The sequence below is a fragment of the Halichoeres trimaculatus genome, unplaced genomic scaffold, assembly GCF_033239565.1.
Source record: "Halichoeres trimaculatus isolate MK-OKI-2021-1 unplaced genomic scaffold, fHalTri1.1 fHalTri1_scaffold_9, whole genome shotgun sequence".
In the NCBI taxonomy this organism is placed as follows: domain Eukaryota; kingdom Metazoa; phylum Chordata; class Actinopteri; order Labriformes; family Labridae; genus Halichoeres; species Halichoeres trimaculatus.
In genome coordinates this window covers 19,774,965-19,801,262 of record NW_027437188.1, presented here as the reverse complement: position 1 = coordinate 19,801,262, position 26,298 = coordinate 19,774,965, and the positions used below count along the sequence as shown (strand labels likewise).

Here is a 26,298-nt window from a genome sequence, read left to right as displayed (position 1 = left end):
AGATGCTCACTCCGCTATAAATCCGCTAAATCCGCTATAAAACCTATGCACCCTGATGTTAGGAAAGATAGACGTAGTGAGCCATCTTCTCATTCAGCCTCTTTGGTCGAAAGAGAGGAAGAAAACAAACATGCATGCACGTGTCAGTTTATCGAGGCTGGCAAACTTACCGAGGACGTTTTTATTTATCGTTTGGTTAATTGATTTATTGATTATTATTTGACAGGCCCATTGGTTATGTTTTCAAATATGGCCGGTCATGGTTAAAAAAAAAAAAAGAAAAAAGGAATGATGTTTAGCTCATAAAACTGAATCACACCAAAGTCACCACCAATATCCCCAAAGCCAGCACCACCGTCTGTGCTTCTCCTTCGCAGCGACCTCAGCCTGTCTGGCTGGCTTCTTCCTCCTCTCCCCAATGATGTCAATGCCAGCCAAGTTTTGAAAGATCTGTGACATCAGTCAGCACCTCCTCTGGCTCTTTGGCCCCCGCCATGACCAGCTCTGACCACCTTCTGGCAACAGATGATGAAGACTTTGAAAAGGGTCCATTCAGGCTCCACGATGCAAAGTTTGCAGTTGATGAAAGATGAAATGATTCTGGACACAAGCCTGTAGAGGGTCACAACCCAAACCCACATTATGTCAGGGCCGGCTGGACCTGACAGGCTGCTCCCTGAAGATCGTCCAAATGATTTGACCTCCACGTCTGCAACAGCCTGAGCTCAGGCCTCCCCACAGGCTAAAAATACCATCCCATCATTTGATGTTTGCATGTTGTGAAAGCAAACCAACCATGACGGGTGTTACTCCTTTCTTTTTTTTTGTCACTTGTCCCAATCTGAATGTGTCATCTGTATCAAATAGTAAAAGAAGCGCTAATCCTTTGAGTGCAAAGCAACATGCATAAGTACACAGCACCCAGGCATCATCAGAGTCTCAAACAGATGGTGGCATTTGCGAGGAAAACGCTGATGTGTTTCTTAGGCTTAGCAGCAGCTTGGTGCGTCACACACCAGCGTACTGTACAGCACTGTATGTGCAGGCATTCAGCCGAGACATGCACAACGAAACAAATAATGAGGTTGGACGTGACAGGGATGAGAGTGGTGATTTTGCAGAGTAGAGAGAAATGAGGGGAAAAGTGAGGATTAAGCTACTACGTCAAAAGTTCTGCACACTACAAAACTGGAAGAGGAGCTCGAAGAATCATAACAGGATTAGACTGAGGAATAACTGGAGCTTGGTTTGTGTGTTAGTGTGTGTGTGTGTGTGAGAGAGAGAGAGAAAAGGAGAGAGAGTGTCATAGCCTATAGTTAAGGACACAATCTGAGTTATTTTCAGCCAATCTAAATTGTAGTTTTATACCTTTCTCCCTAGCTCTTCATTTTAATGTGTGCTGACTTTTTTCCCAAACAGCTTACATAACTCAGTGAGCAGAATGGAGAAACTATGCACACTCTTTCTCTCTCTCTCTCTCTCTCTCTCTCTCTCTCACACACACACACACACACACACACACACACACACACACACACACACACACACACACACACACACACACACACACACACACAGGAGGCCCCTGTGGCTACATCATCTGCAGAGTCTCTATTTTCTCCCCTTTTCCCTGAACAGCACCCATGCTGCTTTGTGCTCAGAGGGCAGATCCTAACTGCAGACATATGATGCATGAGGGCCTCCGCTCTCTGCTGCCCCTCTTTATGTCTCATTCTGCAGCTCTGTGGCTCAGTCAGTGTTACACTGCTGCCTGCGACTATAATAATGCAGGACACACGTGGTTACGCACCTGTATTCACACCATGAGAGGTGGCGACAGATAAGGTCACAGTTCAGTTCACAGTCATTTAGAGTCTCCTAATTTAGCAAATGTAATAAATAAACCACCAAAGAAATGTCTAAATAGGGCTGCAGCTATCGAATATTTTAGTATTCGAGTATTCTACTGAAAATCCCATCGATTAATCGAGTAATCGGATAAAATACATTTTTGTTTAGTTAAAGAGCTATTTTTCAAATGAAAATTTTTCTCTTTAAGAAATAGAATTGTCTGATACAGCATGTCAATAAGAGCACTTGCTTTGGTAGTTCCAAAATTTGTAAACATACTTTTACACATTTTTTGTGCCTTGTACATCTCATCAAATGTTGCGGACCCAAATGGCACCCGTTTCAAAGAATGACCCATTAGTCTCCAAACTCCAGAAAAGAAGCTAGATTTGTTGCTAGTTGCTATTTTGTATAAGAGGTAGCTTGAGGAGTCTGAAAACTGTCTTAATATGGCCTCAGCTCTATTTGAAATACCACTCTTTGATCTTTTTAAAAATTAAACGATTCCTTGAGGCAGAGAAGATTACTCGAGTATTTTTTGTAATCGAGTACCTCGAATCATTCGAGGAATCGTTTCAGCTCTAGTCTAAATTAATCAATAAGTTTACACTTCCTTAATTTGATTGTTGTAAGTTCTAAGCATGTATCTCAGAGTCTTGTTTACGGGTGAAAGAGGGATGGAGCGAGAGATCGATAGGCGGATCGGTGCAGGGTCTGCAGTAATGCGGACTCAGGCAAAGCTCTCTGTTTACTGGTCGATCTTCGTTCCTACTCTCACCTATGGTCATAAGCTTTGGGTAGTGACTGAAAGAGCAAGATCGCGGGGACAAGCAGCCGAAATGAGCTTCCTCCGTAGGGTGGCTGGGCTCTCCTTTAGAGATAGGGTGAGAGGCTCGGCTATCCGCGAGGAGCTCGGAGTAGAGCCGCTACTCCTCCGCGTTGAGAGCAGCCAGATGAGGTGGCTCGGGCATCTGATGAGGATGCCCCCCGGACACCTCCCCAGTGAGGTGTTCAGGGCACGTCCCAACGGGAGGGCAGACCCAGGACACGCTGGGGAGACTACATCTCTCGGCTGGTCTGGGAACATCTCGGGATCCCCCGATAAGAGCTGGACGAAGTAGCTTGGGAGATGGAAGTCTGGGCTTCCCTGCTTAGGCTGCTGCCCCCGGGACCCGACCCCGGATAAGCAGCAGAAGATGGATGGATGAAGTTCTAATCACATCAAGCACTGCTCCTGGTTTCATGTCTCATACTTTGATTTCCTGTAAATGCTGATAGTTGCTAACCAACACACCACAGCACTTCTATAGTTTCATGATTACTCCATGGACTGTCTGAAACAATGAACCAAGAGGTAGATCATTATTTTCTGATGTTTAAACATTCATTACATTGTCAAAAATTAAAGAGTTTATGCAAATATTAGGTCCTTTTTTAAATTTTCAAAAGTTCAATTTTATATCGTATATACGTAACCTCACTTCACACTGACTGTGTCATGTCTCAAATCTGTTAAATTACAGAAGAAGAAAAATGCTAACTGTATCAAACAACCAAAGAAGAAGAAAAATACAAGTGCAGCATCGTGAAAAGACAAAATTGCATAGAGAGGTGTCCTCTTGGGTGTTGTGTGAGCTGCTGTGACTCCAGCTTTTTCATTAACATCACAATTGTATCACTGCATTTTTTTTTACTTGCAGCCCAGTGTATATTTAGTCTAACTTGACACAAATGGAAATATTCTAAATGAATCTGACGATTCACAGCCTGACTTGGCTGCTATCCTGGAAAACTGTGAGCTGTTGTCTCAAAGTAAAAATCAAGATATGAACCTCAGTGTGTGCACACAACCGGAGTGTGTAGAGACAGTCGGCGTCCTGGGGTGTGGACAGCCGGAGAGGGGATAAAGACATCAGTGAAATATCCAAACACAGTACTGTGTCGTCTGTGCACCCAAGGGAGCAGCCAAAGGAGGAAAACTGGAGGGAGATAAAACAGATAAGAGAAAAAGGATAGACTTGCTGTCAAAATGTTGAAAGAGATAGGTTTTATTTATGCCACTGTGTCAGGGGAGAAATGTGTTTGCTGGCACACTGATGACGCCACTACTGCTCCAGCTGCCTTTACAATATCATACTGTGACATCATCAGGCCTGCAGCGCCAAGTGTGTGTGTATGTGTGTGTGCTTGAGTGTGTGTGACTGTGACTGTGTGCATGTGTGCTCTTTAATCAAGTCAATCATGTTTAATTAAACTGTACAATGATAAAGGGGGAAAATTCCTCAGTCTGTCAGCTTGTGCACGTCTTGTTTCATCCTGCCGATAAATTCTCTCTCTCTCTCTCTCACACACACACACACACACACACACACACACACACACACACACACACACACACACACACACACACAATGACTTGTGGTGCACTGGCCCAGAGCATCTCCAGAGTGACTAATCTACTATTAGCACTTGTCTCCCAGGCCTTCCCTCCCTCCCTCCCTCCTCTCACCACCCCTGACTCTTTCTCTGCTCTGTCTCCTCCTTTATCGATTTCTGCTCCAGGGGTTTCCTGATTAGTTTAGCATCTTCAAAAAAGGAAAGAAGGGGAAAAAATAGTTATGTTATCACACATCTTAATTTTTCTTTTACATTTTGTCCAATTTTCCCACCATCCCTCTCTTTTGGTATCCTCTCCTCCTGTCATAAGTGTTTCTTCACCATTTGTGTTTCTCTTTCCTTGAGCTGTCCCTCACTTAATTATTCCTCACCTACATCCTTTCTCAGTTCCCATTCCACACCTTTACAACTTGATGCTTTTTCCTCTTTCTGTTAATTCTCCTTTTTCTTCCCTCCAGTCCTACTCATTCCTAACCTCCACTACCTCCCTCTGAGTCCCCCCACGGTGATTGAATCTGCGAGATAGGCTGGGTGTCAGACGTAGAATGTCCTCTAATTCCTCTCTGTCTGCTGGTGGTGAGGAATGGCCAGACGATAAAGTCAAAGAAAGACGACAGACGATGGCAGGGATGGGAAGTGAGAAAAGAGTGAAGAAAGGTCCGATACTCGAGCTAAAGGGGGAAAGGGGAAGACAATGATAGGAGGAAAAAGACAAGGTGGCATTTAGATTTCATAATGCTCACTGTCAGTCAGTCAGATGTGTTTGTTATGAAGGAACAACAGATGAAGACGCCTGAAGGCACTGATTGAAATGCATCAGTAACCACTGCGCCTGTGGAGTATCTATGTGTGGAGCCAGTAGCTGGTTAGCTCAGCTCAGCTAAAAGATGGAGTCAGCTGGCTTTTCTCTGAATTAATTGAACAAATCTGCCCATCAGTATGGTACAACTGCTGTAGTTATGTACAACTAGTGCATTATACACTTTTTGGCATGTGTAGGTAGGGATATGTACCAAATTAGGTACTTTTATAGGTTCAGACCAAATTCGGTCTGTAGTACTGAGAACCTCAAATGCAGGGTCACAATCAAAAACTTCTTTAGATTTGGAGGTTTTGAATTGGTTCAAGACTTTAGTGATTGAGGGCTCTGACACCTCAGACATATTAAACACAGGGAAATCAATTTGTAAAGTAATAATTTTACTTCTGAAGCCGAATTTGTGTGTCAGATCTTGAAATGAGTTTATGGTATTAGGGACGTCCTGATCAGATCAAGTGATCGGAATCAGGGCTGATCACACCATTTTTTAACGATCGAAGATCAGGGGAGGGGAAATTGGAAAACTGGGGCCTTAGATCTTGATTTTAATTAAAATGTGTATAATAGCACATCATCATTCATTTTACTATAGAACTTTATTTGTAATTAAAACAAGTACAACGAAATTGCAAACAATGAAATTGCAACCTTATTGTCACACACAAAGAAGGTAATCTCGTGGTGCACCACTGAGAAGCTTTATTTTTATTTTTCTTGATTCAACTAAGTGGAGAAAAAAAGCTATATCCACGTTGGATAGAATGACATCTTCATTAAAATAAAACAAAAAAAAAACTCAAAGGACAACTTGTAGGAGTTTTTTTCTTTTCTTTTTTCTTAATGCATTGCTGAAAGATCGGATGGGGAAATATTGGGATCGGCAGGTACTCAAAATAAAAAAATCGCAATCAGATCGGGAGAAAAAAAAAGGTAATCGGGACATCCCTAATAATTTCAAGGTATTTTGGTCAGATTGATAGCATCACATTATCAACAAGAAGTAATTCAAGTATTTGGGTAATTTAGAACTAAGACATCATTTTGAGTGACAAACTATATCTGTGAGGTACCCTGTCAGGATAGCAGTGTGGGAAAATTACTGAGCACACAGTTAAAGGTACCCTGCAAGGCAGTGTGGGGAAAGCAGCTCTGTCAGGATAGTAGTGTGGGAAAATTACTGAGCACACAGTTAAAGGTACCCTGCAAGGCAGTGTGGGAAAAGTAGCTCTGTCAGGATAGCAGTGTGGGAAAATTACTGAGCACACAGTTAAAGGTACCCTGCAAGGCAGTGTGGGAAAACAGTAGAATTAACACTTAGATATACGTCATACACCTCACCTCGTTTCCAACAGGTCACAATCAAAAACCTCTTTAAATTAGGTTTTGAATTGGCTCAAGACTTTAGTGATTGAGGGCTCTGACACCTCAGACATAATAAATGTAGGGAAATCAATTTGGTGAAGTAATACTTTTACTTCTGAAGCCAAATGTGTGTGTCAGATCTTGAACCAAGTCTATGAAATAATTATTAAATAGGGAGCTTATTAGTATTTTTGTCTTATATATTGAGAAATAAATATGTTATTTGAAAAACTCTGAGATTTTATTATCAAACAAATTAGTATTTATTACTATATAAACACACACAAAAGTTCAAAAGTTGGTACCGTTAAATACCAGCACTGATTGCCAGGTACTGGTACCATATTGTTTCAAATGTGAAAGGTATCCATGACTCAAAATAACAGATGTATATCACCTATAACAGATGTGTAGACCAATGTTGTGCTGAGCTTTTTGTGTGTTTCTGTTGTTTGACAAAAAAAAAACAAAAAAAAAAAAACAATACGGATGTTGAGTAAATAAAGTGGGAATCAAACTAGCAGCCACTGCAGCAGAGTCTGTATATCAGGCACGCTCTGATTTTGCAGGCCAATGGCACCTCACTTGAAATCCTGACTTTAATATTTTACTTTGCCTGGAGCGAAATTGTGTTAACAGGAATACAATGTACAGTCCTTGTCTGGTCCTCTCACCGGTTATTAGAATCAGAAATATCAAACATTTTTAATATTCATAGTCCCAAGTCAGAGAGGCTCCAGCATGGCTGAGATCCGTACAATTACTGTATCAGCACCAAACATTTGAAGAAAACAAGGGAAAATAATCAGTTATTGTCCATCTTTAATTAGGCTGGACCCCTCTGATCACTGGAAAACTAACACTGCAGCGTTGGCTAGAAGATATGTTGGTCACACACATCAGAGGGGCGTGGCCTGATCCAAGGTGGGCAGTAACTTAATATTTCTCCAAGTAATCCTCAGTGTTGGTGCTAATAGAGTTATTTTACTGCTGGAGAGGCTGGAAGCATAATGGTGTTTCTTTTTTACAGAGCCCTGCAAACTGTTCTTCAGTATCCCTAGTGTCTGTGCTAGGCTAGGCTAACAGGCAACTGGCTGTAGTTTTAGGTTAGCTGTACAGATTTAAGTGCGGTCAGTCTTTTCATCCAGTTTTTTTTTTGCGAGCAAGTAAATTATTTACCCTTTTCTAAAATGTTGAAACAGCTCTTCAATATTTAATATTGAAAGATGCAACAGTCACAACATGAGTAGACGGTCTGGAGAAGTGAGGTATCTCTGAATATTCATGTTTTACTGGAAAGAGAAAGAAAAGCATAATAAGAGCAGAGTCCTGAGGATGTTTTGTTGTTTGTGAACATGTTTTTGGGTGTTGAAGGTGGCAAAAGGATGATGGGAAAAGCAGCAGAGAAAGACAGAGGCTATGCAGGGACAAGGATGAATATGTGTAAAAATAGTGCAAATGAAATATGTGAAAGTGATATTAAGATCCTAAACCTCTGCTCTGGAGCTGGGCAGAGGCAGGGCAGCTAGAGAGTCGTTGTCTGATTGATCGGGCAGAAAAGGAAGAAAGGAGAGCTGTTGCCATGGGGATGAGGAGAGGGGCCTTTTACCTTCTGATTTTTTTCCTCTCTTTTTTTTTTGAGGGCCAGTAATTGGTGATAAACTTGAAGGGAGGGGCTGGAGGGCGGGAATCAGACGCAGCAAAGCATGACAGCTTTAGCAGAGCTGAAAAAGTGCTGCAGGACTCAGGGAGAGAGTGTGTGTGACATGAGGTCATGTGGTGTTTTTAATGGCAGAGAGAGAAAAGATTGTGTGTGTGTTTGTGTTAGACTTAATGTGTTTCCCTGCAAGCTGTGGTGATCGGAGATGAGGTGCTAATGTAAAGTATGAAAGGACACATCATCAAACCAACACGTTACAAGTTCATCCCTACTTTATCTTCATTTACAGCCCCATACTGCAAGACAGGCCTCACACATATTCTCACACACATTCACACACACCTATGGACTGGTATGGGACAAAGAGTTGAATGAAGGGAGTAGAATTCATTGACTTTACTTGCGGCCATGAACAACGTAGTTATGTAAAATGCATCACTGCAGGGCTCTAGGCTGTGTGTGTTTTCATGTTTCTTCAAGATTTTACAGCTGAACACATTTCATCTTGGAGATGAGAGCAGAAAAAAGTAGACTGTTTGTGTCTGTGCTGCATGTAAGGCTCCAGCTCTAATGTGAATAAATATTTGGAAATAATGAAAAGCCCAACTTCTTGAAGATGTCAAAGTCTCCTGCAAAACATACCTGCAGCATATGCTCCACTGGGAAGACGTTCTGCAGGCTGAAAAAGTCACTTCATGATCCATTAAGAGGAGATTCCTGAGCTGCTTTTGCGTTTTAGGTGTCATTTCAGTGTACAAGTTAAAATATACAACCCGTTACAGTTTGCAGAACTCAAGTGTCTGCTGTTTTTGGCACAGGTTATGTTTTTGTCTTTCTTTCACAAATATATTAAGGGCACAAAAACTCAGATGCTTGTAATGCATTTAGCAGAAATCATAACTTAAGTGAGGTAAAGCCACGCACAGTTATACTTTATGCTGCTGTATATATTTTAAAGCTTACCTGCTTATGCCATAAATCCCAAATGCAAGTTAAAATAACCAGAGGCAGTGAAAATACTGCCTGCATCAGCATCACTCCTCCCTTTATCCAACACTGTCCCTGTCTCCATAGATTTCTGTTTCCCCATGCACGAACTGATAGACACGACGGTGGATCTCTTCCAAACTTAGTTCTGTAGTTTCACTGAATCTTAGTCTCCATCTTTGTTTCACTAAACCATGACACACAGTGTGCCTTTTCTTGAGGATTAGACATTTTTGAGGGTTCATTTAACAGCACCTGCCTGATGCCTGAAGTATGTAAATGTAATGTAGTAAAAAACTTTGATAACTTCTGAGTTCATAGAACAAATCTGATCCTTTTAAAATAGTTTTTAAAATGTTAAGACATTTTACAGATACCCTGTACTTTCATGTTGCACTTGAGGGACAGTTCTGCTCATCTTAAAGTGATACTCCAGGATGGAACAAGTTGGGTCCTATCACAAGGTTTAGGGCAGAAATTACCCCTACAGCAGTGTATATGTGCAGCAGAAGCCCAGGGCGCTCGCACCAAACACCCCCTCCCTGCTCCTCTGCAGGTTTCCTCTGCACTCAGACGGGGCCATTTTTTACTTGACCAAAAACACAAACACACGGAGTCCCACCGTAAAAATCTGATATCGATCTGCATTCACGCTTTAATTAGAGAATTTTCAGCGCGTTACTTTCACACAAAAACACCGCTAAATAAGGCTCTAGTTCTCATCTTGTCTCTTCGTCCTGGCAGACTACCTGCGTTTGAGCTGTGGCTCTGCAGCGGAGGTAGCGCCGTTTTACAACACGATGAGAACTAGAGCCCTATTTAGCGGTGTTTTTGTGTGAAAGTAACGCGCTGAAAATTCTCTAAATAAAGCATGAATGCAGACCGATATCAGATTTTTTCAGTGGGAGTCTGTTTATTTGTGTTTTTGGTCAAGTAAAAAATGGCCCCGTCTGAGTGCAGAGGAAACCATAGATATATATAAAGGCTAGATGGCTCATGGGACTTTCGCCGGCGTCGTCACTGGTCGGCCATCTTACCTAGGGGGACTTCTCCGGAGCGCTCTACAGTAGTGGATGGAAGGTGAGCGACTTACTCAAACAAAATACACTTCACTTGCTGAATTCTTGACAGATTTGCAAACGGTTTGGTTTATTAAGAACCTTTTTAGCGTGGCTATGATTCAAGCCGTGCAGACCTGTTCAAATTGCCGTTTTCTTTTCGAAAATCGCTGCACAGTTGTGTGTTTGTTACAGCTATTAGCAGGGCTGCAATCTGTGAGTTTCAATTATTATACGGGTTTCTGTGAGACCAATAATAATTTATTGACAACAACACATTTTGTCTTAATGACAATTTGTGTGGATGCAGTTGGGTATTAGCTAGCAAAGAAACGAGGTTGTAAATGAGACGTGTGAGCCACTTGGACTATCACAAAGTAACCTGACTTAATTCTATACACGTGGGAAAGGCATTACTCATTCGTTTTAACATGGTTATGTTAATGTTAATTATGTTATTTTAACATGACAAGCTGTTTCATTAGTGAAATATATCCTAGATTTAGATTCATTGTGATACAGTAACTGGCTGGCTTTGTGTTTGCAAAAATACCCCCCTACAGTACAAGATGGCACACTTTTGTGCAGCATATGGATGCTCAAACGAATGTTCCTTCAAAACCAGAGCCCGTGGAATCACCTTTCACAAGAAATGACTTGAGGGACATATTTAGGATAATTGTTGCTAACTTAGTGGATTTGTACTTGTATAATACAAGTTATTTTGACCCTGACGTTTTAGAAATGTTTCTACCATTTGTTTACATAATAATCATTGAATCTTTCTTTTTCACATTTCTTTTAACATGTTACTATTATTTAAGGTTTCATAATGGCATTCAAGCATAGGCTACACGAATTACCCCAACAATTTCATAATTTAGCTCTGTATTTTTGTTCTTACCATTAATGTTAAAGGTAAGAAGGGTGTAAAATGTTGTCAATAATTTATATATCTTGGTATCTTCTCATGTTTTTAAGGTTTCCCCAAAACGCAGAGAAGAGGAGACAATGGGAACTTGCTCTAAGAAGGAACGGTTTTGTTGCATGAAAAAAACTGCAAACTGTGCAGCAAACATTTCAGGAGTGAGGATTTTGACAGGACAGGGCAGACTGTCCGGCTTAAGGCTGTTGTTGTGCCAACCATTTTCAACTTCCCTGCTCATCTCCAAAGGGTATGTGTATCAATTGCCAACAAGAATATGTGCTATACGTGTTGTCATGATTTTTGCAAGTTTAGGAATGCATTAAGTGTTGTGCATTAAGGACATTTTAATATGTAACTGTATATTTTAGCCGGTAGCAACAAGAAGCACTGCTGCCTCTAGAAGGTGGTAATATGTGTAAAAGGATTGAGAACCACAGGCTGTCACTTGCTCATGTCACTCATACATTTTTATGAATAAACATGTGCAAACTACAACAAGGTGTAGGAAACCTATACAATCAAAACTGACATTTTTGTCGAGAGACCCAAAAATTAACTTCGCCTTTAGCCAAGACAATCTATTTAAATCAATGTATTAAAAGAACACTGATTTGGGTTTTATTTTGTAGATTTAAAGAACATAACTTTGTATTGAACACAGCACTGACAGGTGAACATAAATTGTTAAAAAGTTACTGTTATTACTGTCCTCATTATTATTATATTTTTCCAAATCCTCAGACAGCCACTGGAGAGAGGAGAAAGAGCCTGAAGAGGAAGGCCCCTGACCACCTGTATGCATTGCCTTCCTGCCCCAAGGCTATAAAGACCAAACTCGATGCAGCCTTGGCAATAGTGCGGAAACTGCAGCGGGAGAAGAGCAATGCCTTGGCGAGGGAGAGGAGGGCAAAGAAAAACAGTTGAATTGTTTTGTAATTTTGCACACCTGTTAATAAAAGAAACCTTGATGTCATGTTACTGAATGTGTTTATTTAAAATGTATAATAAAATATATGTAGGGGAGAACAGGTAAGATGAATGAACCATCCTCTTGATCTTTAAAACTTTACACATGAGTTGTCACGAGTTGTCACGAGACCCTAGAATAAGAACACAAACATTATTTCCAACTGGCTGTAGAATTCTTTGACTTTTGTGGTATGATTATTTTGAGGCTAAAGCAAATAGACCCAGGTCTAAAGTTATACATTAAGCATGTTAGTGATATTCAACGTATAGAACTATGTGAATCATTTAGCGAAAGATCATTCTGAATCATTAAATGAATTAGGTTTTATCAAAATGATGGTCATGGGGCAAGATGAACCAAAAGCCTTGGGGTAAATTGAACCAATATGAATCACATATAATGTCCATACATTATTTCTTCAGTTTAAGTTTAAAATATCATGTGGGTCAACTTACCCCTTTATATTTAATAAATGTATTAATTAGAAATATAAAATATCAAACTATTCAATGTTTAACATAAACACTGACGTTTAATTTCACTGTGTGTATGTGTACAGCCATGGCAGGTAATGCTCTACGATCTACTTTTTTAATTTAATATGAAAGTTCATGGTTATAATCATCCGTAAATATGCAGTAGCATAACTACATCTCTGACGTTTAAAACAAATCAAACCGTTTAAAAATCGGATGAAAATTGAGCAAGTTATAGTTAATTCAATAGTACATGCTCCATAGGCATTAATGTTATCAGTGAGCCAGCAGCCCCTAGGTAAGATGGCCGCCGCGTAGCGACGTCAGCCCTCATTGGCTCACAGCGTCTGTGAGCTATCTAGCCTTTATATATATCTATGGAGGAAACCGGCAGAGGAGCAGGGAGGGGGTCTTTGGTGCAAGCGCCCTGGGTAAATATGGCCCCGTCTGAGTGCAGAGGAAAACGGCAGAGGAGCAGGGAGGGGGTGTTTGGTGTGAGCGCTCTGGGCTTCTGCTGCACAAAAACACTGCTGTAGGGGTAATTTCTGCCCTAAACCTTGTGATAAGACCCAACTTGTTCCATCCCGGGGTATCACTTTAAGTTCTGTTTGTATGAGAACTTAAAATATTATATTACACGCTGATTGAATCCATAAACACTATAAAGCCACATAAAAATGATAGATGTGGCGGCAGACTTGAAGCAGACAATGTATGATCTGCTGTATTAATTTAATGAGGTCTTATGTAAACGTAAATTGGCATCAGCCTCTAGCTGGCGAGCTACAAATCACTTGGGATGAACTCAGTTCTCTCTCATCTTTCTCCTCAACATCTTGTAAAGACATCCTCTGAGGAGCTGGTGGTGATGCTAATAGCTAAGTTGCTCTAATTGTGTTTAAGATCCAAAAACTGTGTCACGTCCTTATTAATTAAGTTGTACTTGTTCTTTTTTAAGGGATCTTATCTTTGATTTGATAAAAAATATACCTGCATGAGCCAAGAAAAAGAGATCTGAGCAGATAAAGAAGCACATGTCTCAGCTATTTGAATGTCTTATTATCTTAATCTAAATGACAGGCTGTGACTCAGCACAGTGGAAAAAACAAGAAGCTTAACAGAAGTTTCATTTGAACGCATCTTCACACACTGAAAAGGGTGTCTTACAATTTTTAGCGTCTGAACTAAGGTAACACAAAAAAAGGAAAAGCTCACACGGAGCAGAAAACATGTGACTCTCAGAAAGTATCTTTATAGATACCACACGCTCAGGGCTGCACGACATAAGAGTCACATTAACTAAGACACAATGTGACCTCTGAGTGATATGAGTCTCATAAAGAATATGCTGCGTGGATCAGAATTTGATGCTATCCACCCCAGCATGGTGGGTTTCCGTGACAACAAAGCCAGAGATTTTTGGGGCTGAGATGATTTTTTTTTTCTGACCAGAAAGCATAAAAACATGCACCTAATATAAACAAGCAGATCCAATCTAGTGTGTCTGCAAAACTTGTCTACAGCTCCTCAGCGGTGGATTAGAGAGTCGTACAGGGGGTGACAGTGGGTTCTGGCAGAGCGTACAGTCATTATCCAAATCTGTACTGACGCCTCATGCAGCTACACACCACAGGTGGATGTAGAAGGTGCAATGAAGGACAGAAGGCATGACAGAAAAATGTGATTTATAGGTGAAGAAGTGAAGCATGTCAGAGAACAGAGCATGATTAATGATGATGTTAGACAAACTGTGAAAGTTATACAGCAGGTCGGGGTGTGGGCTTTTAATAACCACTGGTACATAATTAAAGGGAGAGATAAGACAAATACCCATAAGCCTGCTCTCTCCTGAATGGACTGGAATGCAGGCATGCCCTCATTCCTCTTCCTGGATTATATGATGTATTAAAGAGTTTCCAAACTTTGTGGGATCATTAAATCTACAATGTATGTAGTAATTTGCACTATGTGGGAAAATCACTCACATATTAACAATGATGTTACAACTTACAGTGTTTTAATGAGGGTCGCTGTGTTTACACCCAGTCAAATGTGTTGACATTTAATCCAAGTTTTGAACAACACAGCGAGTGCCTAAAGCAGGCCCTCCTTAACCGCCATTAAGCCCTGGAGCTAATGGCAAGAAGTTTTGCTGGTTCAATCACTTGTCCGTCTCTGAGCCAGACCACCATACAGCAGGCTGTGATTTGTTGTTTTCAGTGCTTATTCAGAACCAGAATCAGAAATATTTTTTCCACTGGGAATAAAAAAAAGTATTTCTGATTTTGAAAACACACTGAAAACAACAAATAAAAGCCTGAAAACATTCACTGGTGAACACATAAAGAGGCATGAAGACAAATGGTAAAGCAAAGCTAAGCCTTTGCCAGAACTTCTAGTTGGTGAGTTTTGTATTAACTACGATTCTTTCTCACATAAAGCCCTCAAAACCATGGACAACTAGCTGAAGTGTTTCTTCAATCCTGTCGAGTGAAAAACGCTTCAGTTTGAGAGGTGGAGGGCAAAAAATCCATGTCTCAAAGAGAAACCCTGAAATCACTGATGGAAACAGTAAAACTCTTTCCCCCTCAAAAATTTTACAGCCGAGCCTTGACACTACATACTATCATCTTTACCTAGAGGAAAAATAAAAATGTCTCATTGTGTAAAGAGCTGAGTCATGACTAAGCTAGGATAGATGGTTTGCTATCCTGTTAATAAATAGCCTCATGAGTTGTTTACATTGGTTCACTAAACTCCTGTCAGAAAGGGTTTCACATTGAGGAAAATACATTTACATTTTACACAAATTCTATAAATAGTTTATTTGGACTTACCATTTATGAAATGTGTGCTGTAAGATGTGTGAACTTTGATAGCTGCCATCGCTTTGTTTCCTCACCAGGAACAGGGAAGATCTCCAGGCGCAGCCAGACCTCCTCATCAGCAAGCGCATTCAAATGAACAACAACTGCCAGGCCTCTTTGTTTCCAAACACTAGTCGTCAGCAGTCTGGTATTATCCCATCAGTGTCTGTTGCAGTCTGTAGCCATTCTTGTCTGCTGGGAGAGTCCGCTGTGTGAGGTCTCATGCCCACATGGGATGTTGAATTGGATCCATCTGTAGCTATGTGAAAATAAAATGATGTATAGAAAATTATCTAACTATTAATAAAGAAATTATTTGAATTTGAGCATTTTTTCCTGCACTAATTGGTCAGACAATTAAAAATATTGCATATGCTTTTGGCTGTCAAAAATGATTGCAAATTGGGGTGAGGAGTTCAAACAACTGTCTTAAGAACAGCTGTTCTTTTAAATGAAGAGAACATTGTAACTAACTATAGAGTGTGTGTAGGATTGTTGTGGGGCTGAACAAATAATCGAATTGAAACAAACATCCCAATGTGATACAGTGCCATTTTCAAATCATAAAGGCTGCAATTTAGAAAAATAAATTTAAAAAAAGTTTCATGAACAGACCAGGATGGAATATAGCAACTTGTCCCTGTTCTTCCTTAAAACCAGCAAAAAGTCAAAATGCTGTTTTTTCTGGCAAAAATAGTAAATGTCTACAAGGCTTGAAGTAAAGTCAATCAGTAAATATTCTGCTGTGATTGTAATAGTTTATTGCTTAATTGCTTTATTGCCTGTGTTTGGTGAATGATGCAGAAGATTCCCCCCCCCCCCCCCCCCCCCCCGGGAAAAAAAAACATGCTAAATTGCAATTTTGGTCCAAAAACAATCACAATTTGATATTTTTCCAAAATCATTCAACCCTAGATAATTGTTGAACAAAACAGTAAATTGCTGCTGCATTTTTGGTGCTCTAATCAGGTGGACCAAGAAAAAACATTTTATATACTTTTGACTAGGGATGGGTACCTTTCACTTTTGAAATGATACGGTACCATTGCCCGGTACCTGTCAATCGGAACCGGTACTCGACGGTACCAATTTTTGGTACTTTTTTGTGTGTATGTGGTAAAAAATGACAATTTGTTCAATAATAAATTATATACTTTTACAATTTAACAAATTTATTCTTCAATATATAACCTTGAAATGCTGTGTTCGCCCACTCTTCCAGTCCCTTACAGTCACAAGGATGCATTGAGGTACCTAAACATGGTACTTTTTGATTTTACATGACTCGATACTCGGTACTTTTGACATAATTCGGTCGGTACCTAAAAAACTACCTCATTCGGTACCTATCCCTACTTTTGACCACCATAAATAATAAAACATGGGGGTGAGGGTGCAAAAGTACGCTCCACATGGATTTCCAAGGCATTAATTTGTCATTAATCTCAACATTTGAGCTTGTTCACAACATTTCCTGTCAGGTTGGTCATATTCTCTGTCCATAGCATCTTAAAACTTCACTTTAGCAAAAGTAAATATGTTATGATAAAGTATAACTTTATGAGGTAACTCACAGCAATAAATAGTACACAAGTAAAATTCAGTGTCTTTCGGGGCTTTTTCAAAGTCCTGGAAAGTGTGCCTATCCCAAAAGAACATCATTTATTCCATGAATCTCCTCTCCTATGAAAAAGGGAGCAGTAATATATGTTTTCATACCTTTAGGTAGATGGAGATAAAGATGCTAACTCCTCATACGGGTCTCTCCATCTTATTAGACGTGCTTTTTCAAAATGTCTCTCTTTTACTTGCTGGCTAAGTCCTTCTCAAAGAGTTTTAGTGGGCTCCGTGCGTTTTTCCACACTTGCTGACGGATAATCTTAAAATCATATTTTACCGCGTATTATCTCCGTCCATTCAATGTTTACGTTCGTGTACCTCTAGCGTGGCCGCGCGCATCCGGGTAACTCCTCAAATCATGACGTCAGTGCTAATTCCTCATTAGAAGGCCATGCTAAAAGTTAGCTTACTTAAAGTGAACAATGGGTTGTTTTAAGTTTGAAATGCAGCTCTGAAGCACTACACGGTGGATGTCTCTTTTCTAAGTCATGTAAACACTAAAAAATTGAAAGGTTAGAAAATAATTCTTGATGATGTTTATTATAATTTAAGAGTTAAATTAAATCTACATGTATACATAACTTGAGTCTTTCATTTGTTTATTTCTGCCTTTTCAGTGATTTCTTATAAATCTGGGTATGGACCAGAGATTTTAGGTTTTGTATTTCTTCAAACTTTGTGCCAGGCCTCCTGTTTCTTTTATCATTTTTTTTTACACTTAATTCTAGCCAAGTTTTGACCTGAGCCATCTGTTTGACGGTGTATCTTGAGATAGAACTTGAGGATTTGAAATCCACTATGCACAAATCAGGTGTAGTGTACCCTGGAGCAAACAATGACTGCAGTCTGTCATTATACTCTCAAACCCAGGCAGGCTTTTCATTGTTGTCTTGGTTCAGAGAGCACAGAAGCTTCCCTGTCTGTTGAAGCAGAGCGAGCCAATTTAAGTGTCACTCACAGCACTCTCGGTGCCGTGTGCTCTGAGTGGAAATGAAGAAAATTGGCTCACACAGGTGGATGTCCAGATTTCTGTGGGAGGCAGGTGGCCACTGCCGTCTCGCCTATTGTTTGTCTTTTTCTGTAGGGTTGGCACACTGAGCTCCAGGATAATTTGCATTTTATTTTTGGAAGCCAGCAGGTGGGCTGGCAGGTCCTGGCAGTTGGCCTCCGCATGCCCACCTGTAGGTCCGCCCCTAACGCTCCTCCCCATCAGCTTGGACTTTATCTTTGTTTTGCATTCCTGCCCTGTCTGTGAACTGCACTCATTCGTCTCCCTTTATGCAACTGCTTCTGTGACCTATGCAGTAAAGGCCAAATAAGTGTGTGTGTGTGTGTGTGTGTTTTTCCCCTGTGGGTCTCCTGAGTGCGTGCGTGTGTGAATTTCATTGTGAAGGCCTCCTGTGCGAGTCCCTAAAGGGGGCTCTCCTGTGTGTATCTCGAGGTACAGAGTGACCCTGATGTGTCAACTCTGCTTAGGAAAATGAACAGAAAACTGGTCGACCACCATGACTCACATACACACACACAAACGCAAACGCACACGTATGGGAAATCTCTGCAGGGCTCTCCCTTAGACCACAGTACCCCTTCCACCCACCCACGGATACACACACACACACTCGTGACATTTTTCCTGGAAGCACATCTATAGGCCTCACTTCATGTATTCTTTCTTGTACTGCAGCATGACATTGTCATAAAACCCGCAGGCCCCCAAAAGTTTCTGTCCCTATACGTCAGTATTTACTGTTCATGTACAGTAATGTAGTGTATGTCTTTTCAGAGCTCCCCTGTAGGGCAGTTAGTGTTGAATGTGTGTAAGTGCATGATTATAAAAGCACTGAGGAAAAACAAGCAGATAAGCGTGTGGACAAAGCAGAGCCAGAGGGCATCAACCTTTAGACCAACATTTCTTATTTTCAGAGTAAAAGGACTTGTGACAACAAACTGTAATTATGTGCATAGAGAACACACAAAGACAAAACTGGATGATTTTTTTATCGGAGTTTATGAAAAGAAAAAAAATCTGTGAAATGTCTAGTAACAGAAAATAGCATTTAAAAAGTGTTAACTGCCCCCTTTTCTCTCTGTGCTTCATAGTTTTACAACACTGTATTTCTGTGATTTTTGTAAACATGGTTGTGTAAAAATAATCAATTGCAAATGTTCATGGCAGCAGCCCATAAAGATTACAGGTCACTTAACTTAGACAAACCCAAATTTTAAAGGACTTTGTTTTCTATGAAAAAAAAAGGATGTGCACAAAGAAAAGTGGGGAAAGATGCCAGAGAAGTGTTGGTAAAATTTAACATAAAAGACATATCCTGCCTGTAACACCTGCCTCCTGGAGGCCTCCTGGTGCTGCATGAAAGAATACAGCATTAATACAAAAGCTAAACTTTATGGGTTTGAAAACACTTCTTCCATAAAATGTTAAATAAAGACAAATAAAAACACAGAAAAGAAGATAATCATCTGAGCCTAAGTGTTTGATGCCTACATGTTTGTTGTTTTTAAACATCTGTTCATAGTTTTGACAAGCTCACAATTTTCTTCTCCAATGAGCCATGTAGTGAAATTAATCACAGTGCAGCTACGGTTTCTTACTGAAAAAAAAAGAAATGAATCAAAGGAACACAAGAGAAGCTAATATTGTGTATCTGGAGTGTATCTAAGCAGAGCTTTCTTTCTAGTATTGCAGAGGTTGGGTTGTAGGGCAGCTAAAATTACTCTCACATACATTCATACTCACACTTAAAAAACTGATTTTACACCCAAGTTGCATTGAAAAGTGTTTTTAACGTACACTGAGCGTAACCACAGCCCAGGAGGCAGCGTCCTCTGTTTAATAAATAAAAGATCCGTACAACATATGACACCTGCAGGCGTCATTAAGGCAAAGTTGTGGTAAAGATGGACCACTCAATGCAGCTAGCAAGGCACTGTGACAGGTTTTTACATTTTATATGGATTGTTTCATGATTCTGAGAACAAAAAAAAAGAGTAGAAAAATAAGATAGATCCCAATCCACTTTGATTAAAAATGTTTTTTTCTGTACCCTTTGCGCTTAATTTGAGTTTTGATGGAGAAACTTGAGCAACGATTCTGAAAACTGTGAATTCTCATGTGACTAATTCAGAGTATACAACTCTATAAATACTGGTGGTTGCTGAGAAAACGGTCTATGTGCGCACAGATCATTAAACTCAATGATCACAGGCTGTATTAACGGAGCGACAGAGAGAGGGGCCCGGTCTTAGGAATGTGTGAGCAGGAGGAAAAGGAAGCAACAGTACAACAATACTTGTCAAGACGAACACTGTATCCAAGTGATACTGTTTTTTTAATGTGACCTATATGAGGTGCACATATTTAAGAACGGGGACAACTGCAACTCTTATTATCATCTTCGCCCAACTCACGTTTAAGGGCTCCCAGCTGGGACTGTTTTTCTTTAATCTTATGAATAATCTCATGAAAATGCATTTCTTTACACATACACCTCTTTTCTTCTTTCACTCACCAAAATAAATGTACGTGTCATTTAACTGTCCTTTCACAGACACACATTTACACATTCGTACATACTGGCGCACAGATATAGACAAAAAGATACACCAGAAACTCTTTAACGTGGTTTGAACAGTACTGGCAAAGGTCCTGCTGAGTAACAAGAATCCATCAGAAAGCTGTCACTTCTCAGTCTCAGTCCCCATCCTGGTCCCTGTGGAACAAACTCTGGACTAAACCAGGTCACAGTCTTCTCCAACATCAGCTATGCTCTCAAGAACAACTCTTTGAGCAGAAGCACAAAATGAAGATGAAAGAATGAAACATTTAAAGATCTGCATTCAGCTACGAAAACGTCCATCTTGGATAAAAAGATGCAGCCGAGCCTCACTGTACACCTAGAATAACTAAACGAGGTCATTTCTGAAACAACTCGTGCTTCAGACATCAATGTTTCTCTCAGTGTGCTGTTCTTGCATGTGTCCCATAATGTGATGCAGTGATCAGTCAAATGCCACTGGTCAGTGGAAACAGGAATGTGAGAGGCAGACTTCCTGCGTTTTGTGCATGATGTGAGTCAGAAGATCTCAGTGTGACTGTAGTTCATCGAACCGCTCTGTTCTGTACATCAAGTAAAAATCATCCTTGTGGAGAAACCCAGTGGAGGTTTAATTTTTCATGTGGTCCTGTTTTCCCATCGCTTTGTGGTCCAGTTCTTATTTGGAGGAGCAGACAGCTGTGATCCTCATACGGTGAGCGTTCTGTGTAACATTCAGGTCCTCGAGGTCACAGAGGGATGATGTCACTGAGATGTCGGTGTGGACAGGCCTCCCTTTAAAGAGTTAAAAGATCAAAAGCAGTGTTGTCACTTCCTACACATTTTATGTCTATTAGAGCAGATTGATTGCTCCTATGTCAAAATCAGTTTCACAGCAGTATCAAGATCAAAATCTGAAAGCATGGCAGACAGAAATTAGCATGTTTGGTACATCCCAGTGATTTACGCTCTCAAACTTTATGACGATTTTATCCCACCTTTATATCGTGTTTGTATGCTTTTTATTTGAAACTGTCTTACCTGTTTTTACGAGGATTACCGGACGTCTCTAAAGAGCTGAAACATAAAGCAACAGAAGGGGTTATGACAGGGAGGAAGATGGACAGATGGAGAGAGTCAGGGAGGTGTGAAAACACAGGGAGCTAAAGACAGTGAACTGAAGACATGAGGAAATGTAGAGCCAAAGAGACGAAGAGGAGAATGAGAGACTTGTTTTGGAAGTAAAAGAGGGAAAGAGAAGTGGTGAATATAGAGACATTAACATTCACTTATACTAAGTTATACTCAGTTATACCAAACATCATCAGTCACATTGAGAGACAAACAATCATTCTTTCAACTGGACTGCCTAAAAACTGCATCTGCTGCTGCCCCATCACCAAAGCGATCACACCTCCTCTCACTCTTTAGACACAAACTGGACCCAGTCACTGTAATGAACAGAGCAGGATCAACTGCAAAAAGAAGTGGATGGCAGCACCACAGCAACTCTGGTGCTGTCATGTTGCCAGGGGGAAGTAACAGAGCAACGCTGGGTTTTAGTGCAGTCTAATGAGAGGGCATGCGATGGCTGAAACAGCAGAGGGAGACAACTGCATCGTCAGGTTGGAGAAATTTGGGCCCATGGCTTAAAAAAAACTGAGAGCAGAATGAAAATGTTTGGATGGCTGCACTTCATTTCTGATGAAAATAGGAGAACAGATGGGATGTGGTGATGCTGATGCTGTTGAACAGGTCCAGCTTAATGTCAGTGCACTTGAAGTATAGTCCAGAGAAATAAATCCTGTTTGTCTGATTCTTGTGAACCAAACAACTGTGTGAGCTGACACGGCAGCAGTGCTGTGAAACTCGGTGTTAACCAGAGTTTGCCTGCGGGCATGGGCTCACTTCAAAAGTGTTGGTCTTTGTTTCTGTCCTCGGTGTTGTGCAGCAAGCTTTGGCAGAGCCTCACCAAAATATCTCTTGTTCTAATTCAGTGTTATTGACTCTCAGCTCAAACCTCCTCCAAAATGAAGATGCAGCTGTCTGCTCTTCCTCGCGCCGTCTGGATTCTCAAACATTTTTAGACCCAGACACAAGTCGCTGATTATTCTCTTGTGCTGGAATCTGGCTCTTAAAAACACACACTCAAGTTTCACATAAAGAGCTTCGAAGTCTATTTTAAAGTTTGAGAACCCAGATTGTGACGTGAGGAATGAAATAAAGATGAATCATGGAACAGAGACTGTTGATTCTGCTCAGGTGTGACCCTCATCTCCAATCCTCTTTTTGGGGGTGTGAAAGCAAAATGAAGACAAATACGAAGAGATCACTGGATATGCATGGCTTCACACGTTTTACATGCACCATCATACATCTCAAATATTTAAACTTGGCTAAGATTGAAATGTAAAGTACACAACATACAACAAGCTCAAGCTCAGAATAAATTTGTCTCCCCGCTTGGTGAGGATTAGGGTTGAGGGTCTGGACTACCTGAGCAGCATGAATGTCTCTGATTAGTCAGGAGCTTTCCTTCAAGCTTCCTGCTCCACTGATTGGTGGGTCCACTCACAGCAAGCGGGTCTTGGCTGAAAGCTGCTACGCTGTTCCTCATCTCATTCTCACTGCCACGCAGTGGAATCAGCGACACGTTACCATGACGCGTGTCCGTCGTCAACTCACGGTTGGCTTGCACCTGCTTGAGTCCGTCTTGAGGCCACACGTCCCCATCATGCTGTAACGAGGAGTGGACCCAACAGGTGGTGAGAGGAGAGCAGAGATTGAAACATTGATGTTAGATTTTGTGACATGTTTTTCTTTCATTTAATCATGAAATGCTGCAAAAATAATGTCCACAACAATGTTTTTAAAAGGATTTTGTTTTACAAGCTTTAAGATCCTCGACCAGTGGGGACAAACAGTGAAGTATCATGACTCATACATTTGAAGTAATTGAAAACAGGGAAGTTGCTGCAAAGCGTTTGTGTATGTGTGAGAGTGAGATCACACCTGGATGCTAAGAAAAGTAGCAAACCACTCCCTCATCTCTGACTGCGTGTCACAGCAGAGATACCTGCGAATGAAAAGAAGGTGACAAAGTAAAGGAGACAGCGTGATAAAAATCAGCACGTTGTGTGCGTTTGCTAATGGAAAAAGAAGACGAAGGATGAGGTAAGAAAAAAAAAAGTGAGAAGTGCTGAGAGACATAAAGTGGATTTGACACATCCTCTCCCTCTTTTCTCTCTTTGTGTAAACACAGAGTAAATCATCATTTAATCTCTGCCACTGAGACGCACTGATCAGCACCTGCAGCGTACAGTGTGTGCGCCGTGTCTACAAAGGCTTGATGTGTGTGATGTTTGTATGTGTGTGTGCATATTTGATGCCAGTCAGCCCCTGAGCCTTCAGCCCCGCTGTGATGCTGAATAAGTAGGTTTTATTTATACGACTTTTACCGATATGAGAAATTACTATTATACAAGTTCCCTCCACTGAGACACAACAAAACATTGAATCATACAACGTCACCACAGATACAAATTTAGCAACAGCCAAGAGATTTTGCGCACACACACACACACACGCAGCTCACACAAACAGCTCCTCCTTTTCCCAAGTTTACATCATTAAGGCCAGTGGAGCTCATTAATACTTGCTGAGGTACTAAACAGGACAGTGACTCTGCTGGAGCATACATACCTACAGATCAGTATTCTGTCATCTTCTATAACACATTCACTTTCTACGTAACAAACTGGGCTGCTTATCTGGGACATTATCAGCAGCAGAGGGGGGAAACACTGTTCATTAATCACTGCAGATTTTTATAAAGACACTGATTTGAATTTACATAATATTCTGAGGAAGTGAAGGACAGTGACTGCTAACGTGCTAGGATAATGACTGAGACAGAAAACTAATGAGTATGAAGAGTTGTGAGTGGAGAAGCAGCCACTTTAAGCACATTTGACTTTATTTCTTATCTTGTACACTTTGTTTTTCCCTCGGATCCCTTTTACCTGCAGATTATGCAAAATTTCAAACTTAACACACCCCTCCAGCCTGACATTTTTCCCTCTCTATTTTCTACTTCCTCTGTATGCCTTCTTTATCTTCCTCTCCGTTCCTTCCTCTCAGGTGTGCTCCTTTATTTTCAGTGAGTGATAAGGCTACAGAGCGTAACTGAGAGACGATGCTGCCTACAGCGTGACGGAGAACAGCGCTCCCTTTACAACCTCACTGATGTCAACAGCTGCTGACAGCAAAGAGCCCACTATGGACACACACTGGGCATGTACGCGGATGTACACGGAAATATATAAGTAATGTACACACATACTGATGTGTGTCTACGTGAAAAGAGAACAGAGTCATGGTTACAGGTGTACTCATGTGTGTTTCCCTCCTGGGTGGAGACGACCTTTAATATGCCTCCTCTTCCAAACTCTCACGCAGGGATCTGACCCGTTTTCTCTGTCTACTGAGAAACAGCTCTCTATTTCCAACACTGGTCATGTTTACATGTGCATCAAAAATGTGATTGCGCTGCCACTGAGGGAAAATATGAGAGCAGTAAAAGAGGTTGTGTCAGGAGGACTGGATAAGTTATCACTAAGGCTGTACAGAAGTGCAGAGAGATAAAGAGTTTGATGATGTTCTGCTGGAGGAGGACAGGAATGCATCCACTTCAATGGAGAAATAAAACTCTTCTGTTTATTGTGGTGGAGGGAGTGGATACTTAGAGTGCATCATAACGAGTGTTGGGATGAGGCTCTCACACTAACTGTGGAACAGGATAAAACCTAGATAAAAGACAAATACATAGTGTGCACATGTTGCCCTGAACAGCTACTCACCACTGCTGCTTCTCTGCCTTCTCCTGTTTCTTACTCTCATACACCACCGTAAGCCCCCAACTGGAAAACAGTCACAGAAACAGACAGAAATACAAGATTACTTCACAGCAGAACAATCACAAACACTCGAGTGATTGTGATTCTCAAGCTCAGTCTGCCCTCTAGTGGTCGCTCAGGGAAGTCTTTCAAAAAAGGCAAATAATTACAAACATCTAAAACTGGATAATAAATAAGTGAAGATTAAAAATCCATTATTCCTTTAGATGATGAAGCTGAAAATCAAAGGGATTACAGAGTTAACGCTCAGCCTGTGTACGCTTTTAAAACGATGAATACTGAAAAGTTCAGAGATTTTAAAACATTTGCTTCATACAAAAAAGATTACAATTTGCAGACTCCTGCAATTTTTAATTTATGTTTCATTCATGCTGAATGAATCGTTTTAGATACTTGATCTAAATTTCAATTTTCAATGTCACATTTTGCCATGAGATTTATAAATAATCACATAGCAGAAGTGTTGAACAGACTGTTGGCATTCTGTATGTTAAAGTGATACTCCGGGATGGAACAAGTTGGGTCCTATCACAAGGTTTAGGGCAGAAATTACCCCTACAGCAGTGTTTTTGTGCAGCAGAAGCCCAGAGCGCACGCACCAAACACCCCCTCCCTGCTCCTCTGCCGGTTTCCTCTGCACTCAGACAGGACCAATTTTTACTTGACCAAAAACACAAATAAACGGACTCCCACTGAAAAAGTCTGATATCGGTCTGCATTCACGCTTTATTCAGAGAATTTTCCGCGCGTTACTTTCACACAAAAACACAGCTAAATAAGGCTCTAGTTCTCATCGTGTCTCTTCGTCCTGGCAGACTACCTGCATTTGTTTATATCA

The 26,298-nt window shown here is 40.8% G+C and overlaps 1 protein-coding gene and 1 long non-coding RNA gene across 3 annotated transcripts in view; one reads left to right on the top strand and one right to left on the bottom strand.

Annotated features, from left to right (window-relative positions):
• The first annotated feature begins 10,039 nt into the window (after positions 1–10,039).
• LOC141798407 (uncharacterized) lies at positions 10,040–12,152 on the top strand. The gene is made up of 3 exons (XR_012599151.1): positions 10,040–10,157; positions 11,117–11,310; positions 11,805–12,152. It is a non-coding gene; the product is annotated as an uncharacterized LOC141798407 (long non-coding RNA).
• A 6,826-nt stretch (positions 12,153–18,978) lies between these two features.
• Positions 18,979–26,298, bottom strand: part of arap1 (ArfGAP with RhoGAP domain, ankyrin repeat and PH domain 1) — a 50,947-nt gene continuing 43,627 nt past the window's right edge. For both annotated transcript variants that reach the window (XM_074679237.1, XM_074679238.1), the window contains 5 exons: positions 25,404–25,463; positions 23,557–23,620; positions 23,120–23,281; positions 21,586–21,621; positions 18,979–21,339 (listed from right to left, as the gene is read on the bottom strand). In XM_074679237.1, coding sequence (XP_074535338.1) covers positions 21,601–21,621; positions 23,120–23,281; positions 23,557–23,620; positions 25,404–25,463 — 307 coding nt within the window. In that variant the 3' untranslated portion in view covers positions 18,979–21,339; positions 21,586–21,600. The remainder of the gene's footprint in view (positions 21,340–21,585; positions 21,622–23,119; positions 23,282–23,556; positions 23,621–25,403; positions 25,464–26,298) is intronic.